At 36.0% G+C, this 24,981-nt stretch overlaps 1 protein-coding gene across 1 annotated transcript in view; it reads right to left on the bottom strand.

The window, feature by feature from the left end:
- Positions 1-7,435: 7,435 nt before the first annotated feature.
- Positions 7,436-24,981, bottom strand: part of HFM1 (helicase for meiosis 1) — a 53,625-nt gene continuing 36,079 nt past the window's right edge. Inside the window, exons 16-43 of the mRNA XM_015870389.2 lie at positions 24,385-24,585; positions 24,217-24,305; positions 23,267-23,310; positions 23,074-23,175; positions 22,065-22,210; positions 21,499-21,593; positions 20,622-20,755; positions 19,673-19,720; positions 19,196-19,276; positions 18,531-18,622; positions 18,041-18,147; positions 17,892-17,939; positions 17,590-17,687; positions 17,371-17,502; positions 16,832-16,917; positions 15,974-16,057; positions 15,144-15,301; positions 14,373-14,476; positions 12,978-13,130; positions 12,525-12,620; positions 12,108-12,226; positions 11,208-11,290; positions 10,952-11,070; positions 9,855-9,953; positions 9,330-9,390; positions 8,946-9,051; positions 8,543-8,697; positions 7,436-8,329 (exon numbers count right to left, since the gene is read on the bottom strand). Coding sequence (XP_015725875.1) covers positions 8,263-8,329; positions 8,543-8,697; positions 8,946-9,051; positions 9,330-9,390; positions 9,855-9,953; positions 10,952-11,070; positions 11,208-11,290; positions 12,108-12,226; positions 12,525-12,620; positions 12,978-13,130; positions 14,373-14,476; positions 15,144-15,301; positions 15,974-16,057; positions 16,832-16,917; positions 17,371-17,502; positions 17,590-17,687; positions 17,892-17,939; positions 18,041-18,147; positions 18,531-18,622; positions 19,196-19,276; positions 19,673-19,720; positions 20,622-20,755; positions 21,499-21,593; positions 22,065-22,210; positions 23,074-23,175; positions 23,267-23,310; positions 24,217-24,305; positions 24,385-24,585 — 2,907 coding nt within the window. The 3' untranslated portion in view covers positions 7,436-8,262. The remainder of the gene's footprint in view (positions 8,330-8,542; positions 8,698-8,945; positions 9,052-9,329; positions 9,391-9,854; positions 9,954-10,951; positions 11,071-11,207; positions 11,291-12,107; positions 12,227-12,524; positions 12,621-12,977; positions 13,131-14,372; positions 14,477-15,143; positions 15,302-15,973; positions 16,058-16,831; positions 16,918-17,370; positions 17,503-17,589; positions 17,688-17,891; positions 17,940-18,040; positions 18,148-18,530; positions 18,623-19,195; positions 19,277-19,672; positions 19,721-20,621; positions 20,756-21,498; positions 21,594-22,064; positions 22,211-23,073; positions 23,176-23,266; positions 23,311-24,216; positions 24,306-24,384; positions 24,586-24,981) is intronic.

Raw genomic sequence — 24,981 nt, 5'->3', positions numbered from 1 at the left:
CAAAAAAGGGCTGACTGAAATCAATGCATTAACATGCACCAGTATTTAGAAACGTTTCATAACGTTCCCAAAGAGAGCATGTAAACGGCAGCAGTCTCAGTGCAAAACTGCTGTAATCTGTGTTCCCATGTAGTCGTTACTCACACATGGGAGTATACAGTTCCTACAGTCATTTTTCATGCATGAATTCTTTAAAACTCCCAAATCTCTGACACAAATACACGAGGGGAACCTCCATTTGAAACTAACACCTGATGAACTCTTGGAGGGGAGGTGAAGGCAGATCCCAGCCCTTGTGCTGGTACTGATCTGGGTGCTGTGCCTGCAGCCCTGCTGGCTGGCACAGCAAGGCCAGAGCAAAGGCCTGAAGCTCCACTGCTGCCAGCAGCAACCTGCATGTGCAGGAAAGGGAGGAGAGCCCAACAGCCGCTTTGGACACGCTGCCTCCTTGTCAAGGCACAATAAATCCAGAGACAAAACAAATTACAAATCCCTTATTTCTGCATTAAATGCAAGGCACTTTGCCTTCTCTGCCTTTGCACGCACCGAGGGATGCCGGGCTGGCAGGGGGCAGGCAGCCATGGGCTGAATGCTGCTGCAGGGACTGCAAAAGGCTGCAAGAAGATGGCGGCTGGGCCCTGCAGGCTGGGCCCGGAGCTGTGACGGCGGCAGGAGGGCGGCGGGTCCCGGCACCGCCTGTATGCGGGGAGGGGGCGGAGAGACACTAAAAGAAACAACAAAGCTGTCTGCTTTCTGCGTTCAGTTTTCCCAACTGAGATAGGCCGGTCCTCAGTGCGCCTCAGCCCGGAGACTATTAGTGCAATCAGGAAAGGGAAACGTCCAGTGTGAGCCCTATGTGCCAGCCGTATGAAATCACTGCAGTGCGTGCAGTGCATCCTGGGGCTTGTATTCCTCATGATCTTAAAGAAGCATGTCCTGAATGTCCCGTGTCAGGCTGAGGGCAGGCACAGCTGCTGACAGGCAGTGCTCGAAATGATTTCCATCTGCACTGCACTGGAAATGTAAATGTAACGCTACTCTTTGTTCAGCTCGTTTCCTGCACACACACGCCCCGCAGCCTCGAGGCCATGTGTAAAGCTGGGATGGAAGCATGGTGAATCCCACCTACCTGCAGCCTTCCATGAGGCTACCAGGACTGCTAAGATACAACCAAAGTATGCACTGGAAAAGACACTTACTACTGCTGGTGTTAGCTCCATTTACGTTTAGGGTGTAGGATCTCTATTTTCTTAGTGCATTTCACCTGTCCTTGACATCCTATACATGAAACAAAGGCTACTTACTTTACAATTTAAGTATAGGTGAATTATAACCTTGGAAGATCATTTGTCAGTCAGCTTTGTTTTTCTGCACACCTGCAATTTATCCCAGTAATAACAGCACTGCTCAGAGGTAGGAGACGTGCTTCCCGGTGAGCAGGGGACACTCGCTCACCATCATTAATTCTTTTCACAGGACAACCCCACAGAAGTGCATTGTCACGACAGCTGGTGTGACTCAGGGCACCAACAGAGCAAGTTTTAACATGAAATTATACCCTCCATGAGTACTTCCAGTACTGGTCACGTTCAGCTTTCCCCATGAACACATTTCAGTCATACTGACTTCCAGAACAGCTGGCTGGTCAGCACAGCCAAGTCTAGCAATAAAAACCATGCCTTCCTTTTGCCTTCCGACCCACATCCACGCAGCATTCATCCATAGGAGATAAAAGGCAAAATGCTGATAGTGGGACTGAGGAATGCCCCAAGCAAATGTCACCACAAGCCTCAGTACATCACATAAGCAATAAATGGTTCTTAAAGCTGTGCCTCAGAAGGACACCTGTTTTTCTCATAAAACACTCTGAGAATCTCCCCTGTCCATCCTACCTTGTGTGCCTCTTTCAGGGGAGCAGACTGTGTCGTCTTCACACTTGAAGCTGCTCTGAGGCTGCTCACACCTTGCAGGAGGCTGCTCTGTGTGCTTGCCTTCATCCAGGGCCCCAGGGCTCTCCTTGCAGGCCTGTGTCAGGATGCTTCCATGACTGATGGTGCCCTTACCTCTGGCCGCAGACACAAGCTTTCCAGTGAAGACGTACGCACTAACAGCACCTGACACCGTATCAGGGTAGCACTCACAAAAGGCATGAAGGATATGAAACAATACAGATCCTATGCATCGTCCCAGCCCAGAGAAAGAAAGAGTTTCTCACAGGGTTTGGAGCAAGCAAAAGGTGTGGCCTGCAATTAAGGAGGGGCCACAATACCTCAATGCACAGTGAAACAGTTCAGTGCTAACAACTGAAGCCTTGGAAGTGGAGGGTACGTTTAAAAAAATCAACCTGAGAGTGACAAATAAGAACATATAGCTATTTTGAATAGCATTAATACAGAATGTATCTTAGTCAACAGCAGCAGTCAGAGTTGCTCATAAGCTCCTCTGATCCTTAGGTTTGGTCTTCCAGAAAAGCACGTTAAGAGGATGACAGACATTGTGCTTTTGAGTACGCTCCTCTTGAGCTTATACATACTTGAGTGAGCATGAGTTACTCCAGTCCCTGACCAGGCCCCTCCCATGGGGTAAATTTGCTGTTCTTAAGCTGGAGGTACTACCTGCAAGTATTCTCAAGAAAATGCAATTCAATTCAAATGAAATCCCGTAATGATAAAGTTTACAGCAGGTCCAATTGGAGTGTGGAGAATAGAATTTAATGCCTTGTTTCTTTTTGCTCACCGTTCTTTCCCCCTTTTTGCTCTATGCTTAAACACTGAAGAATGCAAGCAGGAAAAAATGGTTGTGTTGTTCTTCTGGTGTTTCTCCGAGCAGCATAAGATGGTCATTCTCCAGCAAAACTTCCGCAGAGGGAGGCTGTGATAATAGAACGCGTTCAAAAATGATGGCCAGATGGTGGCACAGTAAATGTACGCATCCATTAGAAATATGCCTTGCTCAATATGCGGATTGGGGAGCGTCAGACAACAACACTCCTCACACACAACAACTGCCTCCCAAAATGTATGTCAGTGGACTATTTACTACCAAATCCAGAAGGAGTTTGTGATTCTAACATTGTCCCCATTAATGAGAAAAATATCACCGTACAAAAGCTTATTTTTCTTCTGGTTCCTTCTTATCAAATCCTTCAAACAGCTGATAAATAGCTTTTATAGACTGGAGAGTCAGACAGAATTCGGAATCTATTATTTTAGTAAAACCCCAGGGGTCAACTTATCACCTGAAAACCATTTTACATGGACAATTTGACTTTCATGTGGAGTGTCAGAACATACCCTAGATGTGAATCTAAAATAAATTATATACAATACTGCCTTATTTGTGCTGAAATTTATTGGTCCCACACTACAGTAGTTTTGAAAATTGTTTCCCTTAAGCTACAGTGCAGAGATGTTATTAACTGCTTCAACTAAAAGAGCATTTCTGAGTGACTGCTATAAACTCTACAGACAGAGACTAATTTCTATTGAATCACACACTTACCTGAAACTATTTTCCATCCTTCCAAGCAACCAACTTTACCTTCTTTCAAAACACACTGTCTGTTTTATTGCCATCATCTGCTGTATGCACTATCATTTCTGTGAATCTGTTCCAGAACTAAGCCTTTATCTAGGCTCCAAAACAGTCACACCCAAGAGGAAAGAGACACACTTGTACCTCTTTCCCTGCTATCACAGGTTATTTTCCTCACTTAAGCAAATCTCCAGCCTCTGAAATCCATCTCTATGCATCTGTATCACAAGTCAAGCAGATCTCATCCACTACTATTAATCACTTTCTTAATCAATTCTACTGCCACCCTTTGAAATAAAATTATTTTGATAATGTGTTGATGTTTTGGCAAATGCTGCTTCTACACCCATCAGCACAATTTTTAGAAACCACCCAGCTGATCTCAGAGCCGAAAACCTTTTTAATTGAGGAGGAGATACTGAAAATGTTACAAACGATCCAGCTGCTGAGTGACTATTGGAGTAGAAATTTCCATCTGGGCAGAAAAACCTCCTCCAGGCATAACTTGTAAGACATGAGAATGGTGCCATGGGATGAAATAATTTTGTTTCTGCACGCAGCAACCTAAAAAGTCTGGACTAGGAAAGCTAAAATACTTCATCACAACCAGCCAAAAACCTTTGGTAATCCTAGCAGTAAACTCTATTGACACACTTCCATTCAGATGAACGGATAATGCTCATAAAGTAAAGGAAACTGTTAAGAAGGAAGTTGTTATCTGAATATTCAAGTTTCTAGACAGCACTAATTTCACTTCTTTACTGAACGGTATCAGACCTGTTCATCAAGAGGTATTCAGTCTAATGACAATATACTATGGCTAGTCAGTCCATTGGAGCAGACAACCTCCAGCTTCTGCCAATAGCACTCAACACAGTGAGGCCTTTGCTAAGTAAGAATTTGAAAAACAAGGTCTGGAAGCCTTTGGGAGTCATTTCCTTCTCTTCCAAACTCTTTATTTCCTGGTTCCCCAACACTGATCTTTCATTTTAAGATATATCTAAGAAACAGTAGGAGCCTGTCAATAAATGAACATTCCATTGCAAAGCCATGCTCCTAGCCTGTCAGTGAGGGAAGTGACTAGTTGATGACCACAGCCCACATTTGCTTTCTCTCACATTACCTGGCTCCTTAAGGGAATTCCTCAAGGATCTCTGGGAGCTCTGCTGGCTTGCTGGGGAGTGGCAGAAGTCCACTTGCAGAACCCGGTTTGCTTGTTGCCTAAGCTCTGTGTGAGTACTGGTGCTGAAGCCATACTCAATAACTGAACATCTGTGTTCAGTAACTAGATGTGACTATGTTGAAGGTTGTTCATTATTAAAAAAAAAACAACCTAAAGTTACATTTCTACTGCAAAAAATATGTTCTAGAGAATTTGTGTAGTGAGCTGAAATAATGGGTATAGGATGGCACATCCAGCTCCAGCTTTGAAACACATAATATTCATTCTGGCCAAGCACTCCAATGGATCAGCAGTGGCCTATGTTGGACAGTAATTTTAGAAGCATGAACTTATGTCCAGTAAAAATGACAACCTGAGGGAACTATCTGGGACAGTAAAATTAATAATGCATTTCTGTAATATATCCTACCATTTGTAGAAATGATTTGGGCAAGTTAGAAGGACCCTTTCTGTCCTATTTAAACAATACCAGATCCCTTGCATCACAAATTCACAGTACTGAAGACAAAAATGAAGAAACTGAAGTTACCCACTTGCACTGATAAAATATTCTGAGCATTTATAAGTGCTTAAGCAGCCAAGATAAATATTTTGGAACCCATTTCTAAAAATGATTGGTTAATTAGCTCTAAAGCAGAAATTCACAGTTTCATTGTGGATACAATTGATGGTGCCTAAATGTAGCTGGAAGCGTGATCAGATAGCAACAAGCAGCAGCTTAAGAAAAGTCACACAAGCTGACCTTAATGTGTGACTACCAGGTTTTCACTGTAGAAATATATATATTTCAATATCTTTTCTGAGCTGAAATCATGTCATTTATATGCAAATCAGACAATATTCTACAGCTGTTTCTTCTCTGCTGAAGCCATGGGAATTATTTGCACTTAATAAAGCCACATAAATAAGTTTTGCCTCCAGATGGAGGGGGGAAGCAGCAAATGTATCATAACCATTTACAGTTTCAAGCATCTTTTTATTTTGAAAGTTATATGCATCCCTTAATGGGAAGTTTCACAGTTATGAAAGAAACATTGTTACATTTATACAAACAAAATACCCTACCAGCCTCCAAAACAAAATGTTTTACATTTTCCCCCATGCTCAGCTATCTAGAATATAAAAATTGCTATGTAGCATGAACTAAAAGGAAAGACTGTGTAACCATTACATACTAGCTCCAGTGGCTTTCACGGTAGCAGTTAGTATACTGGAGTGAATTGGAAAGCAGCTCTCCCTAACTGATATAATAAACAACCTGTATGAGGACTTTGTATTAAGTGCAGGACTGCAGTTATACTAATACTAGCACAGCTTTCCCAGCCACTTCACAACCACAGCAAAGCAGAACAGTGACCAAAGAACTCATAGAACAGAGGAGACAAATAGTTCCTGCCTCCTCCTATTCCTCACAAGGTGCAGCCCAAGCCTACTTCACTTCAAACAATCTGCCAAGAGCACACAGAGGCCAGGAATTGTCACTGGCAGAGAAGAGGGGGCTTACAGGGATACAATTTTAACTCACTAGAAGTTTGAGGAACAAATAATGGCAACATGACTAAACAGAAGACCTTACTCTCAGCTGTGCAGTGGCAGTCAATGACTCTTTCATCCCAAGCTGAACTTCATCACTGCAAACTGCCATACAAAGTACGCGCAACAGTATATTCTTATATAAACCTTCAATGAAATTTTAGTGCTCTACAGAAAGTGAATTTTGCTCTGAGTAACACTTCCTTCTCTATTTCTTGCTAAACAGAAGAGTGGGGGGAAAAAGGGCATCTGTGAATCTCATTTCATGGATATCTTTTAAAGACTGCAGCAGTACAATAATGGATCTACTACTCTTGCTTCTACATACAAAGCAGAATGGGCCAAGAGGTAAAGCATGACATCCTTTCATTTAGATGAGAGACCATTCTGGCACTTAGGGGCATCATTTGTGCCCTACAAAATGAATGACTTGAATTATTGTCAGATGCATATTGGTTCAATTCGGTGATTACTGTTCAAATTCATTATTGCCTTTAAGAGCACCAGCTTTTATATCTCACTTAGCTATTCTGTGAAGCGATATCTAAGTAAAAACCAGTCCAAAATAGTAAGATTCCTACTTGCCACAACTTCCATTTTAACAATTACTGTACAGTACAGTTTAACTCACTGAAGTGCTCAAACACATGAATGAATTCCATGTAATTTAAATTAACATGAGACAAGGTGCATACAATTGATTGCACATTTATAGTAATCCACATGCTATAAACTTACCTTATACAGAAATGTGTCCAGCAACATGTTTAAACACCCTATATACTATTCTGCTAGTAATTTCTGATTGTGTCTTTTGAGTGCATATTGCATTTTCTTAAGACACAGACACAGCTGACCTTACTTTATATTTTGAAACCAATACATTTGATAGGATAAGGAAGCATATAAGGAAGATGAAGTTAAATTAAAAGCAGGTATGAGCATGTATTTTGTTACAGGGAATCAGACAAGGAAGACAGTAAAATCTGACGTCTTGTCACATTGAATTTTCTTTCATGGCTCCACTGTGAGAAACTGTATTTTTACAATATACATTTTATAGAATAATTCTCAGACTAAAACCAGTGACATTCTGAAAGAACTACTTACACAATTCAACTGATTCAAACTCAAGTTACTTATTTAATGTTACAACTATGTAAAATTAAAAAACAACAACATCCCTTCGTACTTCAACAATATTTTTATTTACTTAAGTCAGTATTTTAATTAGAGGGAAGCTGTTGAATGAAACTCTTACACTGAATTTAATTAGTATATTTTATCATCAGTGAGGCACCTGAAAGGAAGCTGCATGCAGCAAAATTAGTGGAGCACAGCCATCTTTTGCTGTACAGAAATAATACTACTCAAAATAGAAAAATGGGGGTAAAAGAACCTAAGCACCTGAGTTATGCAAGAAAAGCAATATTTAATTTACTATGAATTTATAGCACAGCAGCTTTTCCACACTAACTGTATGTGGTCACTTTCATCATAACATAAGTTGATGAGTTCCACTGGAGAGTAATTCAGCCCACTTATAACCTGAATCATCTTCTGACACTGTCTGCCTCTTTCTGGGGCGCATAGGTAAACAAGGTTTATGACCTTTAGATTATCCAGTTAAATGACTAAAATTAGAGAGCTCTTACTAGCTGTGTTTATGCACATCTTTTGGGGCATGACTAGGGTCTTGGTCCACAAGTAATTCATATCAAGCATTTGTGGAGAAACACCAGAGTTCCTGCTATGGAAATAAGAAACAGTTTGGCAGAGGTAAACTGCTTTTTATGAGTCATAACACATGACTGGGATCTGCTTAACTGGGACTGCTGATCTAAACATAACAGTACTACAGTAACTGTGAGCTACCTTTATTTGAATTTTTTCAATTTAAAAATATAAAACAAGTGAAATGCAAGCAGTTCTCAAAATAAGAGAACGTACCCAAAATTCTATTAAATAAGCATCAACATTTTTTTTTTTAAACACTTACAATATATTCTGTTTTAAAATATGTCATCAAGTAGTCCGAGTAAAGGTGTGACATCACTGGTCTCATCATCAGGAAGACAGCTAATGGATATTGAGCAAAGTAAAATGAAATTAGGGACAATACATAAAAACCTATGAACTCAAAAACACTATTCAAAATATTTTCTTTCTGAGAACAGTAAACCCGTGGTACTACCATGCAAATCCATCCTTTGTAGTAAATCAACAAATTGCCAAGAAGAAATAAGCACTTAACACTTAGACAACAGAGAAATGCGTACAACTTCTTATTACCTGGGTTCTGTTCCTTCTTCCTGTTCCTTCATGAAAATAAAAAAATTCTCTTTCCCAGTGAATTTAGAAGAGGCCGGGATTATTTTTGAAATTGAAGGACGTACTTTTTCCAGCTCTTGTGAAAGATTTGAATGCTTGCTTTCTTGAGAAGTGAACTGCAAGGCAAACATTAACATGCTAAAAAAAACAAACAACCCTGCAGGATGGGTTCTTGTAGCCCTAACTTTTTGTGACATTGACATCATGCTTGGCACAGAATACATGCCTGTTCTGAGTCTGGACAACACAGATAGGTTCAGAAAGTCTGTATGTTCAAATTGATTCACATGTCAGCTACAATAAATACATTTTCATATGAAAGACTAATTACAGGAAATCCTGTTATAGAAACATTTTTACTCACCGTATTTGTATGTCCGCTCTGTACAGATAATTCCACTTTTGATGAGCTATCAAACACAGAGAGAACTGGGTTCTGCATACTGGCACTGCCTTGTAATAGACAAGAACTGAAAATGCCAAGTTGAGAAAATTAAGTTATTTTTACAGAAGTGCAAAATGATTTACTTTTCAGTTCAGGATTTTCCCTCCACACTTAAATAAAAAGTCATTTCAAATTAGTCAACAATTCCTATCTTTTTAAAGCTAAAATTTCACTGAGTGTGCTCTGTAAACAATCTTGTACATATGCAGTTATGCATGTGAACATTGAAATGTGAACATAAATAATGTAAAATATACATAATTTAAAAATGAGTAAAATTGCAGTAAATTATATAATGCTTACTCTTCTGAAATGTCACTTGTGGCTTCACTTGTTGAATAGTTGTGAAGGGTTTCACACTCATCTGAAACGTGAAAGCAGTTTATTTTCACATTCCATTTAAGAATCAAAGATTTAAACCAGCCCCCAAACAACCAAAAAACACTGCAAATGTTTTACGTAACATAAATAATAAATATCCATGTGCCCCAGTGGGAACAGTCCCCAGGCCTTTGCAGAAGAGCCTGTGGTGAAGCAGGAGACCTGGGGGAGCTGCCACTCATAGGGACCCATACTGGAGCTCTGTGCTTCTTGAAGTATGTGAACAGAAGATTGATTTGGGAAAGAAGGCATCCTATGGGAGGGGACTCACATGGAGAAGCACAGAGTGATTACTGTGGAGCAGCAGACATGATGAAGCATTATGGACTGACTGCAGCTCCCATTCTCCTGCACCACTCGGGGGGAAAAGTAGAAGAGGGTGGATATGTTTAATCACCATAAACCTGTAAAATAATTTGTACACAGAATTTGCCAAAATAATCTTACCTAATTCTCCACTGAAAAAGTTGCTAGCATCTACTAATACTTCATCATCAAGATCATCCCAAACGTCATCTCTCAGCTCAGCATTCACACACAAAGCATCTGAAAAAGAGATCAGCTTTTACCTATATTAGTCAAGTAATGCATGAAAGATTCTTTAAGATTTTTTTTTTATGCCATTGTCTCTCAGCCTTTCTCACACAGAAAGTGCTTTGCTTTGTTGCCATGGTCCTAATGTAGTAAAAGAAGCCTGACCTGGATATCCCTTTCAATGCAGGGGAAACAGAACAGGCTGAAATAAAAAAATACTGTTCAAGAGACAGTAGAAGGCACCTGGAAGGCACTTCTACTGTAATTTTGGGCATGCAAAGTCAGCATGGTGCAGTACTACAGACACATACACAGTTTAAAAAACCTAACTATAGGTTGCTACTATTTAACAGTCTCAATTTCCTGTGTTTATTTATATGGACGACACCATACTAGAGACATAGTTGAACCTACATCAATCACATAATTTGGTGCCTTATCTCATTAGAACTATTTCTGGTGCATTTCTTGAAGCATAGCTGGCCCAGTTTATAAGGCTAAGATTATGTTTTCTGGTACTACTCAATGGAGGTGGTTGTTAGTCAGCAGTATTTTCCCTGGATGCTGTATTATTTGCCTCAAGATTACACAGCTATAGCAATACCAGAATATCATCTGTCTTTCTGTGAATTTATTCTTACAGCACATTCATATCACACACTAACTGGCTCATACAGCTACAGATGATATAACACATCTTCCATCTTAAGACTAAGGTTAAAGATACATATATATAGCAGGTGGATGAGTACACAGGCAAATCTGAAGTATTAATTTAAATAAATACTCCACTCTGAAGATATTCAGTAAAAACGAAATGATATAGTACAGTTGCCAACACTTAAGGTAGCAAGAGCTAAAAAATATGTATATCAGTTTATCTCAACAGTGTTTCTTATATGTCTGAGTATGATCATCTGTTGTGATTTCAGCAAGTTTCAGTTTACACACAAGGTATATTCAACACAAAACAGCAAATGTTATAATTTCAGACATTAGTCATAACTTACCACTCTTTCCATAGTCCCAGGACTGGAATTGTTTCTGAGATCTCCCTAAGTTATTGAAACTATCTACCTGGTGCACTGAAGATGATGAAAATGACTCTTTGTTGCCAGATTGTTGCCACCTATTTAAAAAAACAACACTGACACATCAGTGGAACTGTTGAAGAAAGCTGCAACAAGGAAGAACTGTACCCAGAAAACAGGCACTAGTTAAAATTAAACATACTACCTAAAGACATTAATCTATATTCATTAGTACCTTGATGGTGCTGGCATCGAAGATTTGGGTGCAAAAACAAATTGTTTGAGATCCACACTTTGAGCCTGATTTAACATCTGCATCTAAAGAAAGCAGGTTATTTTAATCAATGAGACAAAGACTGAAAAATGTTTTTTAAGAATCTGAATTATACTATTAATATTCTATGAAGCCAGCATATTTTTAAAGATTCCACATTATATCTTTCTGGTACTTAGTTATCTCTTGGCTTCTCTTTAAAAAGTTCGAATTACATGCTTCTATTATAGTTATCCAAAATGCTGGGCAAAGTCAGATTAACTAACAGACACTAACTCTGTCTATATTAGCTGCAGGCCATATCATTCTTCTCTTTTACAAACAAGCAAACAAAACTGTGAGGAAGAATTAAGACTACAGTGTCTCAAAGGCACAAAAGATTAGTTTGGCATCATGTTCAAAGATACGTAGGTCATGGCAAAAGTAAAGCCTCCTATTTATTTCCACAGAAACTAGAACAGATACAAGGAACACAGTAATATTACCTAACAGAGCAAATTCTCAGCAGATCTCCTAGTAGCATTACTTTGATAGATACCAGTATTTGCTTTTGTTCACATCACACTTCACCAAACTAAATTACAGCACACAATCCAATAATGCCTCTGTATTTCACTCACCACAGTCTATCAGATACCTTTAAAATAAAAGCAGAGTGCATATAGAGAACTGTATTACAGGAAGTATTCCAAACACCAGTGGAACCTGTCAAAAATTCCTTAATGTTTAGAACCTTTCTACTTCTTTTTGCATTACACACAGACAATCTTGCAAGTTTGTATTTACTTTTGAAAGAAAATACATACAAACACAAAACAGATTTAAAAATTCTATTCAAATATTGACTGTATTCAAACAAACCTTTAACCGCTTTACTGGGGGTACAGACGAGGTAGAGTTCCTGCTCCTTAAATCAGCCAGGTACAAACTAAACTTTGAATCTCCACTCATCTCAGACTTTGGAAGTACTCCAGTTTTACCTGAGAAAGGGTATTAAAAGAACCTTCAATTAGTTTAAAAGGGATAAATCACAGTTATTGATTTTGGTATCATCTATTAAGAAACACTAAAGATTTAACATACTACTATTTATATGAGAGGTCAAGCTAGACATTCCTCTTAATTCATATGCTAGATGATCTGAAAAACATTAATAACCATTGTAATCTCTATAAAAGTTATACTAACAAAATGTGTGGGTTTTTTGTTTGTTTAGCAAAAAAAAGTAAACTATACTCATCTAAAAGTAACGGAAATAAAGTACTTAATGAAACTCACAGCAGTCATGTCCACACACATCCTTATTTTTACAGCGATGGTTACATTCTCTGTTACTGTATTTCTTATAGGTATTTTCTTCTCTAGACCTGCTTCCTAGATGGACAGAATACAGAAGTGCTCATTTGTTATTTTGTATGCACTGTTGAGAGAGCTCCTCATGCAGTAGGATGGGCTAAAATAGTCTGGGTCACTAGACTTTTGTGACACTTCAACAAAACATTGAACTGCTTTAACACTATAACTGGAAGTAAATTAACAAACACTATGAAAAAACAGAGGCTCTACCACTATTCCCAAAATCAAACTGCAACATGAGATAGCAAATATACTATTTGCTATAGTATAGAAAGAAAGAATATGCATAAACAAAGATGTAACTTTCCACTGAACAGAAAATTCAGCTTTCTGTTGACTTTGGAATTAGTCAGATACTGTGATCTCCCTGTTTACCTGAATCCACTTTTGCTGCTGGCAGACTTTGTGCTGTGCCACAAGATGTATCAAGAGAAGACTTGGCTTTCAGTTTATTTTTAACTACTTTACTTCCCGCTGTTCTTGGTGTTAAGTAAAAGGCTGTGTATGTTTGCTGTATATCAAGGCCAACTTTGAAAAAAAGAAAAAGTATTTCAAATTGCTATGAACTGTTTCTTGAACTACTGATTATTTCCACTTGTCTGAAGAGTTTAAGAAAACATGAATCTTTAACAAAGACCACGGACATTTGTTAGGAATATGGAACATAAAAGCAATCTTATTATATGAATGGATTTATTGTAGTTAATGTAAAAAAAAAACAAAACAACAAAACAAAACAACCCACACGTTTTCAGAAATTAATGCCATCACCATTATATGAGTAATACAGCTACACTACACAGAGTACATTATTTCCATTAATAAATGTTTTCCTGTATTGCTGTAGAAGTAGGCTTATCTCTGACTTTGCACTGCTGATATATTTTCACTGTAGAACTGTATATAGTCCAATTTATAGGACAGCAGCTTTGTACTGACAAAGAAGTAAAATGAGAACGTTAACAGTACTTTTTGATTTAAATGCAAATTGTTTTCAGTTTTAACAAAACCAAGTTCCTTCCTGCCCCAGCCACAGGTTTAAACACTGGAGTACAGATTATTCTAGGCTTAATTATTGTAATCATCCTCACATTTAACACCTTCCTGGAAGAAACAAATATATTTCAGTTAATCTGGCACAGAAAAGTCTTTTGATTGTTTGTTTTGTTTTGTTTGTTTTTTTTACTACCGGAGCAGCATGAAGAATTTACTACAGCCACTTCATTTTTAATGTAGTTCAAATTATGCATTTGAATGGTCATTACTGTTCTTCTTTATCTAATCCTGTAGCTTCAGCTTCATGGAAACTCAAACTCAGGAAACTAATGTTGAAATCTTCACGCATTAAGAAACAACATTTTTCACTGTAGAAGTTTCATGCTACCGAGGAAGAGATGGATCTGCATCTAATACACGTACATGCAAAATTCAAAGAATGCAAATGCTCACCATTTGCAAATATGGTTCTTCCCAGTGCAAGTAACCTATAAAGCTTAATTCAACTTAAAATTTTCTTTCTCAAATTACCTTTAATTTGCATTAACTGAGCAAAATTCTCTCTCTTAAGAACAGTTTTGTTTGAGAACATTAATATTCTACTAAATAAACAGATTTGTAATTGGGGCAGATAGGTAATACTCAACACTATAAAAAGAATACTTTGTTCTCCAGTTGATTTTATTATATTTTGGCCTGATGTAAAGAGTTTTAATAACGCACTTTAAATCTTATGCAGTTGGTTTAATATTACAAGTATATTGATTAACTCACCATAATCAGAACTAATTAAACTTATACTAATGTCATCTGATTTAAGAGCTCTTTTCACTTCGATTTTCTTCATCCAATTTCCACTTTTCAGCAGCACAGAATCCCTGCAATGCATCAGTAAATCTTTATGAGATACGGACAATGAAAACAAGACATGCAAGACTGTATCAGTAATTAAGTAAAGGAGTCTTTCTCTGTTCTTGAACTTTGCTTGCTAAGTGGCCTAACAATAAGCTTCCAATAACATCATCTGTGTTTTTAACCCAGGATCCTGCAGATCAGTTTCAATTCTGCTAGAAGTGTCAGACCTTGGCCAGTACTCCTGTGTAGGTCATGTAGTTAGAAATGACTCCTTTCCTTTTTTCCATTTGCTCGAAACATAATTTATCAAACTGGAGAATTGAATTTCATTTCTGACATAAAAACAGTTCTGACAATGATATTATTAAAGAAAGATTGCTAATACTCCTAAGTACCAAGTTGAGAATATACATATATAATTGTATATGAATATATATATAGTAGGACATTGCTATTGTCCAGATACTTACACATACCCTCTGTGCTGAAATGCACACAAGCACGTTTTTCTATTTTTTTCCTTTGTATTGAGCCATGTAACATTTTAGGAGACGACTGAGTAACTACAGGATAAAGACTAATTTTGTAATGTTTGGTATAATTAGAAAGGTTTGCAAAAACTGTAAGACAGTAAAGGATTAAATGGCAACAAAATTGGAACATGTAAGAACAAAAACTGATTATACATACATTATTTTCTGAATAAAAATTACTTGATTGTCTGCATCTCCTACAATCAGTGTAACATAGTGAAAGTCTGAAGCTGTTCTCTTCGTCTGTAGCTGCTCAAAGTTTGTTAATGTGGTGGTTACTAAAATTTCAGCCATTGTATCACTGTATTTTGGAAGCTAGGAAAAGATTATATAGAAGATGACATAACTGCTAAAATATGCAAAGTAAAACATATATCCTTCCATAAATTGCTAATGTTAATACAACCACAAAAGTTCAATTTGAGGAATTTGCAGTGCAATTTCTATGTACTGCACTTAGACACTCCCAAGAATCTCAGAGAACACAGTATTAGAACATCAGATTACACCTTCCTATTGAAATGGTACCAGCTAGGTTAATATAATTACATTCTCTTTCTACATATTGCTAAATGTGACAGAAAATTAACGTTAGTTAACACTTGTTCAATACATTTTATTATACAGTTGGTTTCCTGTCTCTCAGGTGGGGTGTTTTGAAAAAAAAAACATTTAAATATTTGCACTATATTTAATTTAAAATATTTACATATAAAGCTGGAATATGAGAATATATTGGTTTGCAACTCTAATACAAAAAGCTGTTAACAGTGGAAGGGAGTAGGAACAAGGTTAATGTACTAGAGGGAATATTCATTCAAAATCCATCCTTCAGAGTTTGATTTTCACTGCACTTGCTAAGGTGAAAGGAGGTCATAGTATTGTACAGTGTTCTAACAGAGAGGTTTGGAATTTCTTAACAGCAATATTTGTGATTTCATTTAATAATATCAGTAAAAAACAATAAAATAAATAGAAAATTCATACCTGTTCAATGTTAAGTTCATATTTTGGGAGGTATAAAACAGATTCTTTTATCTGGTTTCCAAAAGGAGGATGTCTGTTCAAAATCTGCAAAAAATTTTGTTTCATTTCTGATAAATTCAACTGATCAGCGATGCTGGCCCAAAAGTAAATTCAAAGGATCAAAGTCACCAGACTAATTACACCACAAACAAAAGCCCTTATCACTCCGAGTTAGATACTGTCAGTGATATCCAGAATAGTAGTACAGCCAAAAGAAAAAAAAATTCCAACATTTTTTCCACAGTGCTCTCTCTTCTGTTTAGTATCAGCCAATGAAATAGCTTACAACCTGGAAGAACTAGGCAGCCTTTATGTGTTGACGCTTCTATGCTACCCTACCTTTAGTGATAACAAAACAGAAATGAAAGGAAAACTTGTTAAAAAGGCAGAAAAGAAAAATTCTTAAAGCCAGAACAGAAAAACCTGAATAAGATCAATTTCATTTAGAAATCTGTTTCAGAACACAGGAAAAGCAGTTTCCTCACAAAAGAAGTCAAGACCATAAGAACTTGTTCTAGTGTAAAATCTAACTTGCCTGAATTAGGAGTGTTTTATAGATGATTCAAGTGGCATTTTATTCTATGACTACCTTTAATTAAAATATCAAGAATGGAAATTCAGGATTTTCATCATCACCATAAATTAAGAATTACAGTAAAAACAGAAGGAGATACATATTTACAAACATTATTAGAAGGGGATTGCATGTTGCCTTTTGTTTCAAATCACGTTAATAATGAAATTCTACGTATTTAAGCAGCCACTTTACAAAACTATCCAAATCCAGAGTCAGTCATATTAAACAAAATAATGAATTACCAATTCAAGTTCCCTTGCGTTTGTGTCTTCTATTTTTTTAAATGATGTCAGTCCAGCATTTACCATAGCATTTGACAGTGACACACCTGTGAAAATTTTAAGCTTTTATGTTGTTAAATGACAATTACTAATCTCTGTTTATTCTGGCTGTATTACAGTAAGTAAAAACAAAGCAGAAATCATTTTACAGTATGCTTGTTCAAAGCTTTTTGCCCAGCAAATAAACAATTTTTTTCCAACTAAAGAGTAGTAATTTCACTTATCATTAGTAAAGGAAAAAGAAATGCAGGGAAAGCAAATAGAAAGACATTCAATATTACTATAATGACAAGTTTTATATAAATTCTCAAGCGTAAGAATCATCTTAGATCACTTTCTTCAAGAGTAAACAACACTTTATATACATTTTCTAGTACAGATTTCAGGTTCTACAAGTGTGAACAAAATTGGGAGACAATTCCGTAAACAGTCACTACAGAAATTATGAGTTTCAAGTCTGTTTCACCCCCCACCTTACATCATTTCTGACAGGTACATACCAATTTTTTCCAATTGTTTAGACACATGAAGGGAATTTTCCCAAAGTTTGCACCTGAAACACTTAGCTAAAATCAGAGAGTTTAATAATGCAGTAAAGTTGTCTTTACTTGATGCCAGAAAGTCAGATAACCCTGTAAAAATAAAATTTACTTGTATTAATCAACCAATATGTATTTTTAGTTGTTATATTTATAGAAAAGGATGAAATTTTACCATACATCTGGTAACTCTTATGCCATTTCTAAATATTTTGCCAGTATCTTGTGTCAAAGTAAAGTCTTGAACAGGAATGCATCCTAGGTGAGCCTGAATCAGACTGGAAAAGAAATGTTTATGTCTTGGTGCATAAGCTCTACTCTAAGCTACATACAACAACATAGAAATTTCTGCTGGAAAACACAAGAAATTCTGCAATTTAAAATAAAAGATCTGGTCCATTATGAAATGACACAGTGTAGCAGGGATTTCAACAGATAAAATGAAAACTTTCATTAAAATTTAACCACATTGCAACACTTACCAGTTTACTTTCATTTCTCTTGTTTTAATCCTCCCCTCCATTGGAAACCTAAATGTGAAAATATACTTACTGTTCACTATTCATAGCTTTTGTTGCTAAAACCAAACTTCCCTTTTTCAATGTATACATATATATATTTATTTATATACCTGATAGTTATTTTTTCCTTGTCTTTATTCAAAGTATTCAGTAATTTCTTCTCATTTGTTCTCAACTTGACATCTAGAAATTCTGCGCAGTTGGAGATCATTGTAACCTGAAACAGTTTAACTATTTTCTTATCTTTTATCTATAAATGTTATTCATTTTTCATATTTATTAAACTTTACTTTCTTCAAAGTAAAAAAAGCTGTATGGGAACAGAAATTCCATTTATTCATGGCCAATCTGTTCTACCACAAAATCTGTTTGGGAAAAGTCTTTTGTAACAGAATTGTTGCAATAATAACTTGCTAACTGACAGTTGAAAATGACTTAGACAATACCATTTCTTTAAATATAAAAGTAACTCTTCAAGCAGCTAGTATTTGCAGTAAAATATAGCTAACTAAATAACACAATACAGTATTTTTACACATCATTTTATCATTTGTTTCTGTTTAAAATCAACTGAATATCTGTAAATTTTCATTCAATTACCAATTCCTTTAAAGTTTCGGTTCCCTTAATTCTGAAAAACTGCTTTACTGTATCAAATGCAATATAATACCATGCCATTAATCTTCCGGTCTCTGTAAAAGAAGAACATACCTTCAAAAATTTATATGCCAAGATTTTTTTTCAGTGTATGCATTTAATACACAAAAATGAATTAATTTTCTTACTAGAAAGTTCTATAGTATTTAATGCCACTGACTCAATATGCTGCCTGATGGATATTACTGACCCCGTCAGAGGCAGAAAAAGATAAACCATTTAGTTTTCTCCAGTGAAGATTAATTCATACTAATATATCAGACTGTGAACTGCAGTTGCTGAGAAGCCAACCACTCCGACAAGAGGATTGTAGAGAAGAACTGATACTTAGAAAGCCTCTCCTTCATTGGATTTTGTTATATCCCATTAGCCTGCAACAATATTTTCAATGATATTAAAAGAGAAGTTGTGTTCAGGGATTAAGAGAATGAACTTCCATGATTTGCTGGAAAAACAAATCACAATTCTAGGCAGAGAATCTTTCAGATTCTATCCTCTAAAACATCTGTGTACTCATATCAAAGGTACACAGGAATAGCTGTGAACTTCTGTAGTTCTCAACATCTCTTCTGAAATGTAATTTTTTTTTTTTTTTAGAAAAGTGTTACCTGTTGGCTTGAAATTATTTTCTTTATCCATCTTGATCAAATTGAAAGATGATAAATCATTCAAGTTCTTCAAACAGAGTTCTGTCCACAATTTGAAAAAGTATTTTTAGCACATACAGAAAAAAAAACTTACCTATGTACAAAGAACAACATCATCCAATCACAATGAACATATGTCAAAGTAATGCCAGTGAATTCAAATAAAGTTCTATTTCAAGTTGACTTTTGAAAGTATATAATTAATAAAGGGAAACAAGAAATATAAATTAAAGGAAAATTAGAAAGAATGATAAGCAATCAAAATTTGAGAGCTCAACATGTAGTCTTATTTCTGAGAACATATATAGAAAGACGAAGTATAGTTGTTGAGTTGTTGACTGGATCTACTGAAATAGTGAAGTTACATAAACAGCATAAACATGGAAGAATGCGGCCTAAAACATAACATTTTACTGAGAAAGCTAATAAGCTACTTACCCTGTAATTTTGCTTCAATTCCATTTTTATCCAATCCAGATGAAAAACCTTCAAGAAACAACAATTAATAAAAATGGAATACAATGATGTACTTCCTCCTTAATATCATAACCAATCAAAAACAATTTCCTAATTTTTAGGAGCCAGATGGCAAAAATGAAGAATTGCTAAATGTTTTATTATTTCAGGAACAAATCAAGAGTCTCAAACAGTGCGAGTGTCTGAGTTCCAACAAGTGTTTGTTAGAACAGATACAAAGGGATTAATGCTCTGCATGCTCCCCTATGATACACAACAGAGTACTATTAGTTGTAGAACCATTTGTAAACATCATCAGAGCGCCAAATTCACATTCAGAATCTTCCTACTGTAGAATACAGGAAGTTCCCTGTAATGTAATAGTTGCTCGTGTGGTACACGTACTATGGTCTATTCCTTTTTTTTTTTTCCATCATTGTTTTCAGCCAGTGCACAACTACTTTATAAATGGATGTAGTACAAGTGTCAATAACAAGGATACGGTCTTGGCTGGCAATTAAGGTGCTGCTCTAGACAAGACAAATTGAAGAAACCAGCATATTAAGACATTGTTTTAGCAAAACTATGAAATTCTACACAGTCTTTTCCATAGCAACAGACTACCTATTCAGTGCTGAAAAGCACATTATGACTAGATAATGTATGCATATATGGCTGAGCGTATTAGGATGAAAACAATAGATCACTATGAAGCTGTAAATGGCTTCTTCATAGCTTTTAATGTTCTATCACACTGAAATTCCTTCTATTTAGTGCAAATAAAATTACTTTTCCATTAAGCGTTGTGGGCCACGTTACTCAACTTGTTTTCAACCCCTCATGAAACAACGGTCCATACCAGAACAAAGGAACAAATAATACTGATTTTACACATGCCAGTGTCAAAATTTAGAACAGCAAACAAACAAACCATAATGAGTTGGATTTTTTAAAGCTCTAATGTACAAGAACGTTGATCGTATCCATTCCAAAGCTACAGTGACATCTGTGACAGTACGTAATGCTATTTCTGCATTTAAATGCTCCACAAGATGTCTGTGCAAGCTGTCAAAACCAAAGAAATAAAAAACCTCTGTAAGTGTATTTATCCATTAGTAATACGAAAAAAAAAAGACATAACTTTTTTTGCTCATTGTCAACTGTTCATTTTAATCTGTGAAATTAATAGGAAATAACAGTTTAAAAAAAAAGGAAACTATCAGCAATGTAATCCACTGTGGCTTAATATCCAGTGAAACAAAAATACTAATCTTGGGAACTATGAACTTTCATAATTACTTAGTGAAAAAAAAAGCAACATTTTTAAAGTTAAATCACAGTGCTGATATTTGGAACATACCTGAAAAATTAAACCTTAAAAAAATCCCAAACAACAGTGACTAAAATTTTGTGTTTTAGAGTTATACAGTCTCATATAACTCACGTGTCTCTTCTCATATTCCATTCATCTCAAATGGACTCTGTAACCTGCTGTTTTCTAAGCTCTATTGTCTAAAAATTCAGATACATGATCTGGCTTACACTCTTGCTGTTCATCTTTCTAAAATATATTATTTGGGCTTCTTAAGTTCGCCAGCACAAGTCCAGGGCTAACTTTTTTAAGATGACCTAAAATATGTTTTTATCTAATAAAACAGAGGTTGTTACTTCTGACTAGCTTGGATTGGGTTTCTTTAATTCGAGTCTTTAAATTTCTTCTAAGCAGAATAAGAATTTAAGAGAAAATACGTTCTGTAGCAAATATGAATGTTGCTGCCACCTATTAAATCTTATGAAAAATTAATTACCTGCTCTCTATTACATCTGCACCATTTAACATCTGTATATACTTCTCCCTTGTACTCGAACGAGTCATAATTACTGCTGTAGCCGTTGTGTCAAACTGCAAAAATAAATACATAAACAAACAAACTAAAAAACAACCTGAAAAATGAATCAGGATATTGTGAAGGCAGTGCTTCCAAACTGCTCCTCTATAAGCCTTCTTCTAACCTAATGTTTTCTCATTCTGAAGCGATGAGAAGTACATTGCGCTGGATGCCATTATTGTTTCAGATATTTTTATCACGCAATCTGTAGACTGTGTGCCACTTCCTACTTGTTCTCCAATTCTTATACCACGCACAATCCAAATGCAATATTTAGATCTTCTACTATAGCAAGGTGAAACAACGTTTTTTAACAGATAATACCAAATCAAACATTTATTTCCCATGAACTATTAATAACAAAATTCTAAAAAAAAAAAAAGCAAACATTGCAGTGAAAGTTTTGGAATTGCTGTTTCTTTGCCACATATAGTTTCTACTTATCTGCCTTTAGACAGAATTGCTGTAACACAGCATTAACTTACTTGAGGCCTTCCTGCTCTCCCAATCATTTGCAGAATATCGGTTTCACTGTACTCTTCAAACACTCCTCCAACATAGTGCATTGTGGATTTTATAACCACCAGATGTGCAGGCAGATTGACTCCCATAGCTAAAGTGCTAGTAGTAACTAGACCAGATCAAAGTATATCGATATCAGGATGAACACCACTGAAACATCACACAGACATTAAACACATAAGTACCTAATTTTCATCATGAAGAGCTCTTATTTTCTAGTGGAGTCAGTGAAATTTGGGACCTTTTTGCACTAGAAAGAATTAGATCAATGCAATTGGATCTGCAGTCCATGTATACATACATCCAACAGTGTGACCAGATTGAGACTCCTCTATTTCAAGACTAAAGATTTCTTCCCCTTCACAGTAGTTAAAGAAGAATGTCAAAACCCTGTCCTGCTCACGCTTTCAGACAAATTAAACAACTCTGCATTCTTTTAATGGCTGTTCACAGTTGTACATAAGCAACACAGTCAAGTTCTGAACTCCTGGATATGAAAAGAGGAGGCCTGAACAAGACCATCACATCTCAAACAGATGCCTTTTCATTTTACATAACAGTAGATGGAATATTTCATAGCAAACACCCTGTTTAGGGAATCCGTGGCTACAAAGCACAAACCAAGAAAACATCACATGAAAGCTGAGAAAGGACATGATAGCAGAGAGCTCCATCTCAACAGGATTGCTCAACTGAACAAGAATATGAGCCAGCCCTATACCAACGTATCAAGGAGGATGACCTCTGTGTATGCAAAAAAAGAAGTTCTCTGGATGTTAGTAATAACGGAAATTATTATACTCAAAGAGCCAAAGTATACATGGAATACAAAAGCATCTCGACCTGCATTCTACTAAGAAATTCCTAAGGTTAAGCAGAAACACTAGAATCATAAAATGTTACCAATTCCAAACTCCCATCTTTTCAGGATATCTTAAGAACATCTTAACTTTCAAATTTAAGTTTACTTACAAAGTACAGGTACATCTCCTGCAGTAAAAGCTCCTTCAATTATTTTTCTGTCAGAAACCTCCATGCCCGCATGATGATAAGCCACACCATACATTAAAAGCTCTGATAATGAAATAATTACATCCATTACCTGATTGAGTTTACTCAAGAAAACATTAATTCACAAGGTAGAGTAGTAGTAGGTTATACTTACCTCTGAGCTTGGAATCTTTCAGTGAATTTGCAGACTTCTGTAACCTGCACAACAAAGAATAAATAAATCACAAAACAGATTCATTAATGTTAGCATGCAAAGTCAGAGCTACACATAAATCTAAATACACAATTTAAAGATTATAAGAAGCATTCCTTGGCAAGTACATTTTCTTACATAGTTTCTCATAGTACTACTATATTTGCATTTTTTAAACATGCTCTTAGCTTATAACTACATGTTAGACTATCAAAAGGATATTGTCTTAAAATAACTTCTTAACCATACATTCTTTTCATACTTTCAACCTCTACCTTTCCCAAAGCAAACAAACTGACTCTCTGGGACAGCTGCTGCACCCTTTCCAGCCCACTTATCTTTCCAAGTCACAACATGCAACATAGTTCTCTGACTCAGACACAGAAAGTGGAATCAAATATAGTGTTGGCAGAAATGTGAGAAACAAGGATAGCAGCAGAGATGTATTGTTTACATAACATGGAGAAGTCAACAGTTGGATTCCAAAAATCAGGAAGCAGCTTCTGAAGTTGTGAAGTTGATGATTAATATACATTTATTAAAGGAATTTGATAATGCACAGACTTCTCATGAGCTTAACTTAATGCACTAATAAGATCACATCCAATTCAACTACTTGTACACTTAATCTTCATAATATAAGGTCTCACAGGCCCATGGAGATTAACATTTTTATGCTGCAAAAACAAGTTTTTAGAAACAACTTAATGTTTGTGAATGGTACTTTGAAAAACTGAGAAACAAACAAAATATCCCCAAAAGCGTGCCAGTTTAGCAACAGAAATGTCAGTTGTGATGATTTTGTTGCAGACACTCTTTTGCTAGAAGATGTATTAGGTGAACATCTGTGCAAATGTTGTAAGTTTACTAGAACACACAAACACGGATCAAAAACTTAAACAAAAAAATACCTTTGCTTCTGCTCTATACTCAGTAGAAATTTGGCATCTTTTGAAAGAATAGAAGCAGCTTGCTGCACTCCTTTTCTTGTGGCACAGAACTGTAATTAAGAAAATTATTTTTTAAATTGACACTTGTGAGTAAGAAACAATTTTAAATGTAACTAAAAAAACTCGTACCACCAGCGCTGGTTTTTGATCAGAATATGCTTGTATAACACTAGCTATTTTGTAGTTCAGAGTTAAGTCAAATTTGAATTCTGTCTGACTGTCACTGCAAGGAAAACCAAGAACAATTTTGCGTAGCTTCACTGGGCGTTGATCCTCATCTACTTTCAGACATACAGCAGGCACCTTCCCATCTGAAAGCCACTCTGCAATCTTTCAAAAAGAAAAAGAACGTAAAAATCATTTTCTGTTTTTAAATCATGCTCTGCTCTACCTGCATTACACCATAATTAATTTTCTCTTTATCACACAACCTACTACTACATTGCACAGTGCTTTCACCATTAAAATCATAAGTGAAGTTTTACTAGACCAATATAATTTGGACTGTAATCTCAAGTCTGTTTAGACTTGTATCAAATATAAAAAATCCCATATATATAAAACAAAAGCATAGCCACTTCTGGCTGATAGTTCTCTATGGCTGAACACAATTTCTTATGATAACATCAACCACATGGTTGCTATTAGCTGCCACCTTCAAAATGACAATTCTGTTATCCATCAATCTTTATTTTGTACTCTATTTTATATTAATTAAAATTCTGT

This window comes from Coturnix japonica, chromosome 8 (assembly GCF_001577835.2).
Source record: "Coturnix japonica isolate 7356 chromosome 8, Coturnix japonica 2.1, whole genome shotgun sequence".
In the NCBI taxonomy this organism is placed as follows: Eukaryota; Metazoa; Chordata; class Aves; order Galliformes; family Phasianidae; genus Coturnix; species Coturnix japonica.
The sequence above is the reverse complement of the archived record's forward strand: the minus strand, read 5'-3'. Positions and strand labels throughout refer to the sequence as shown.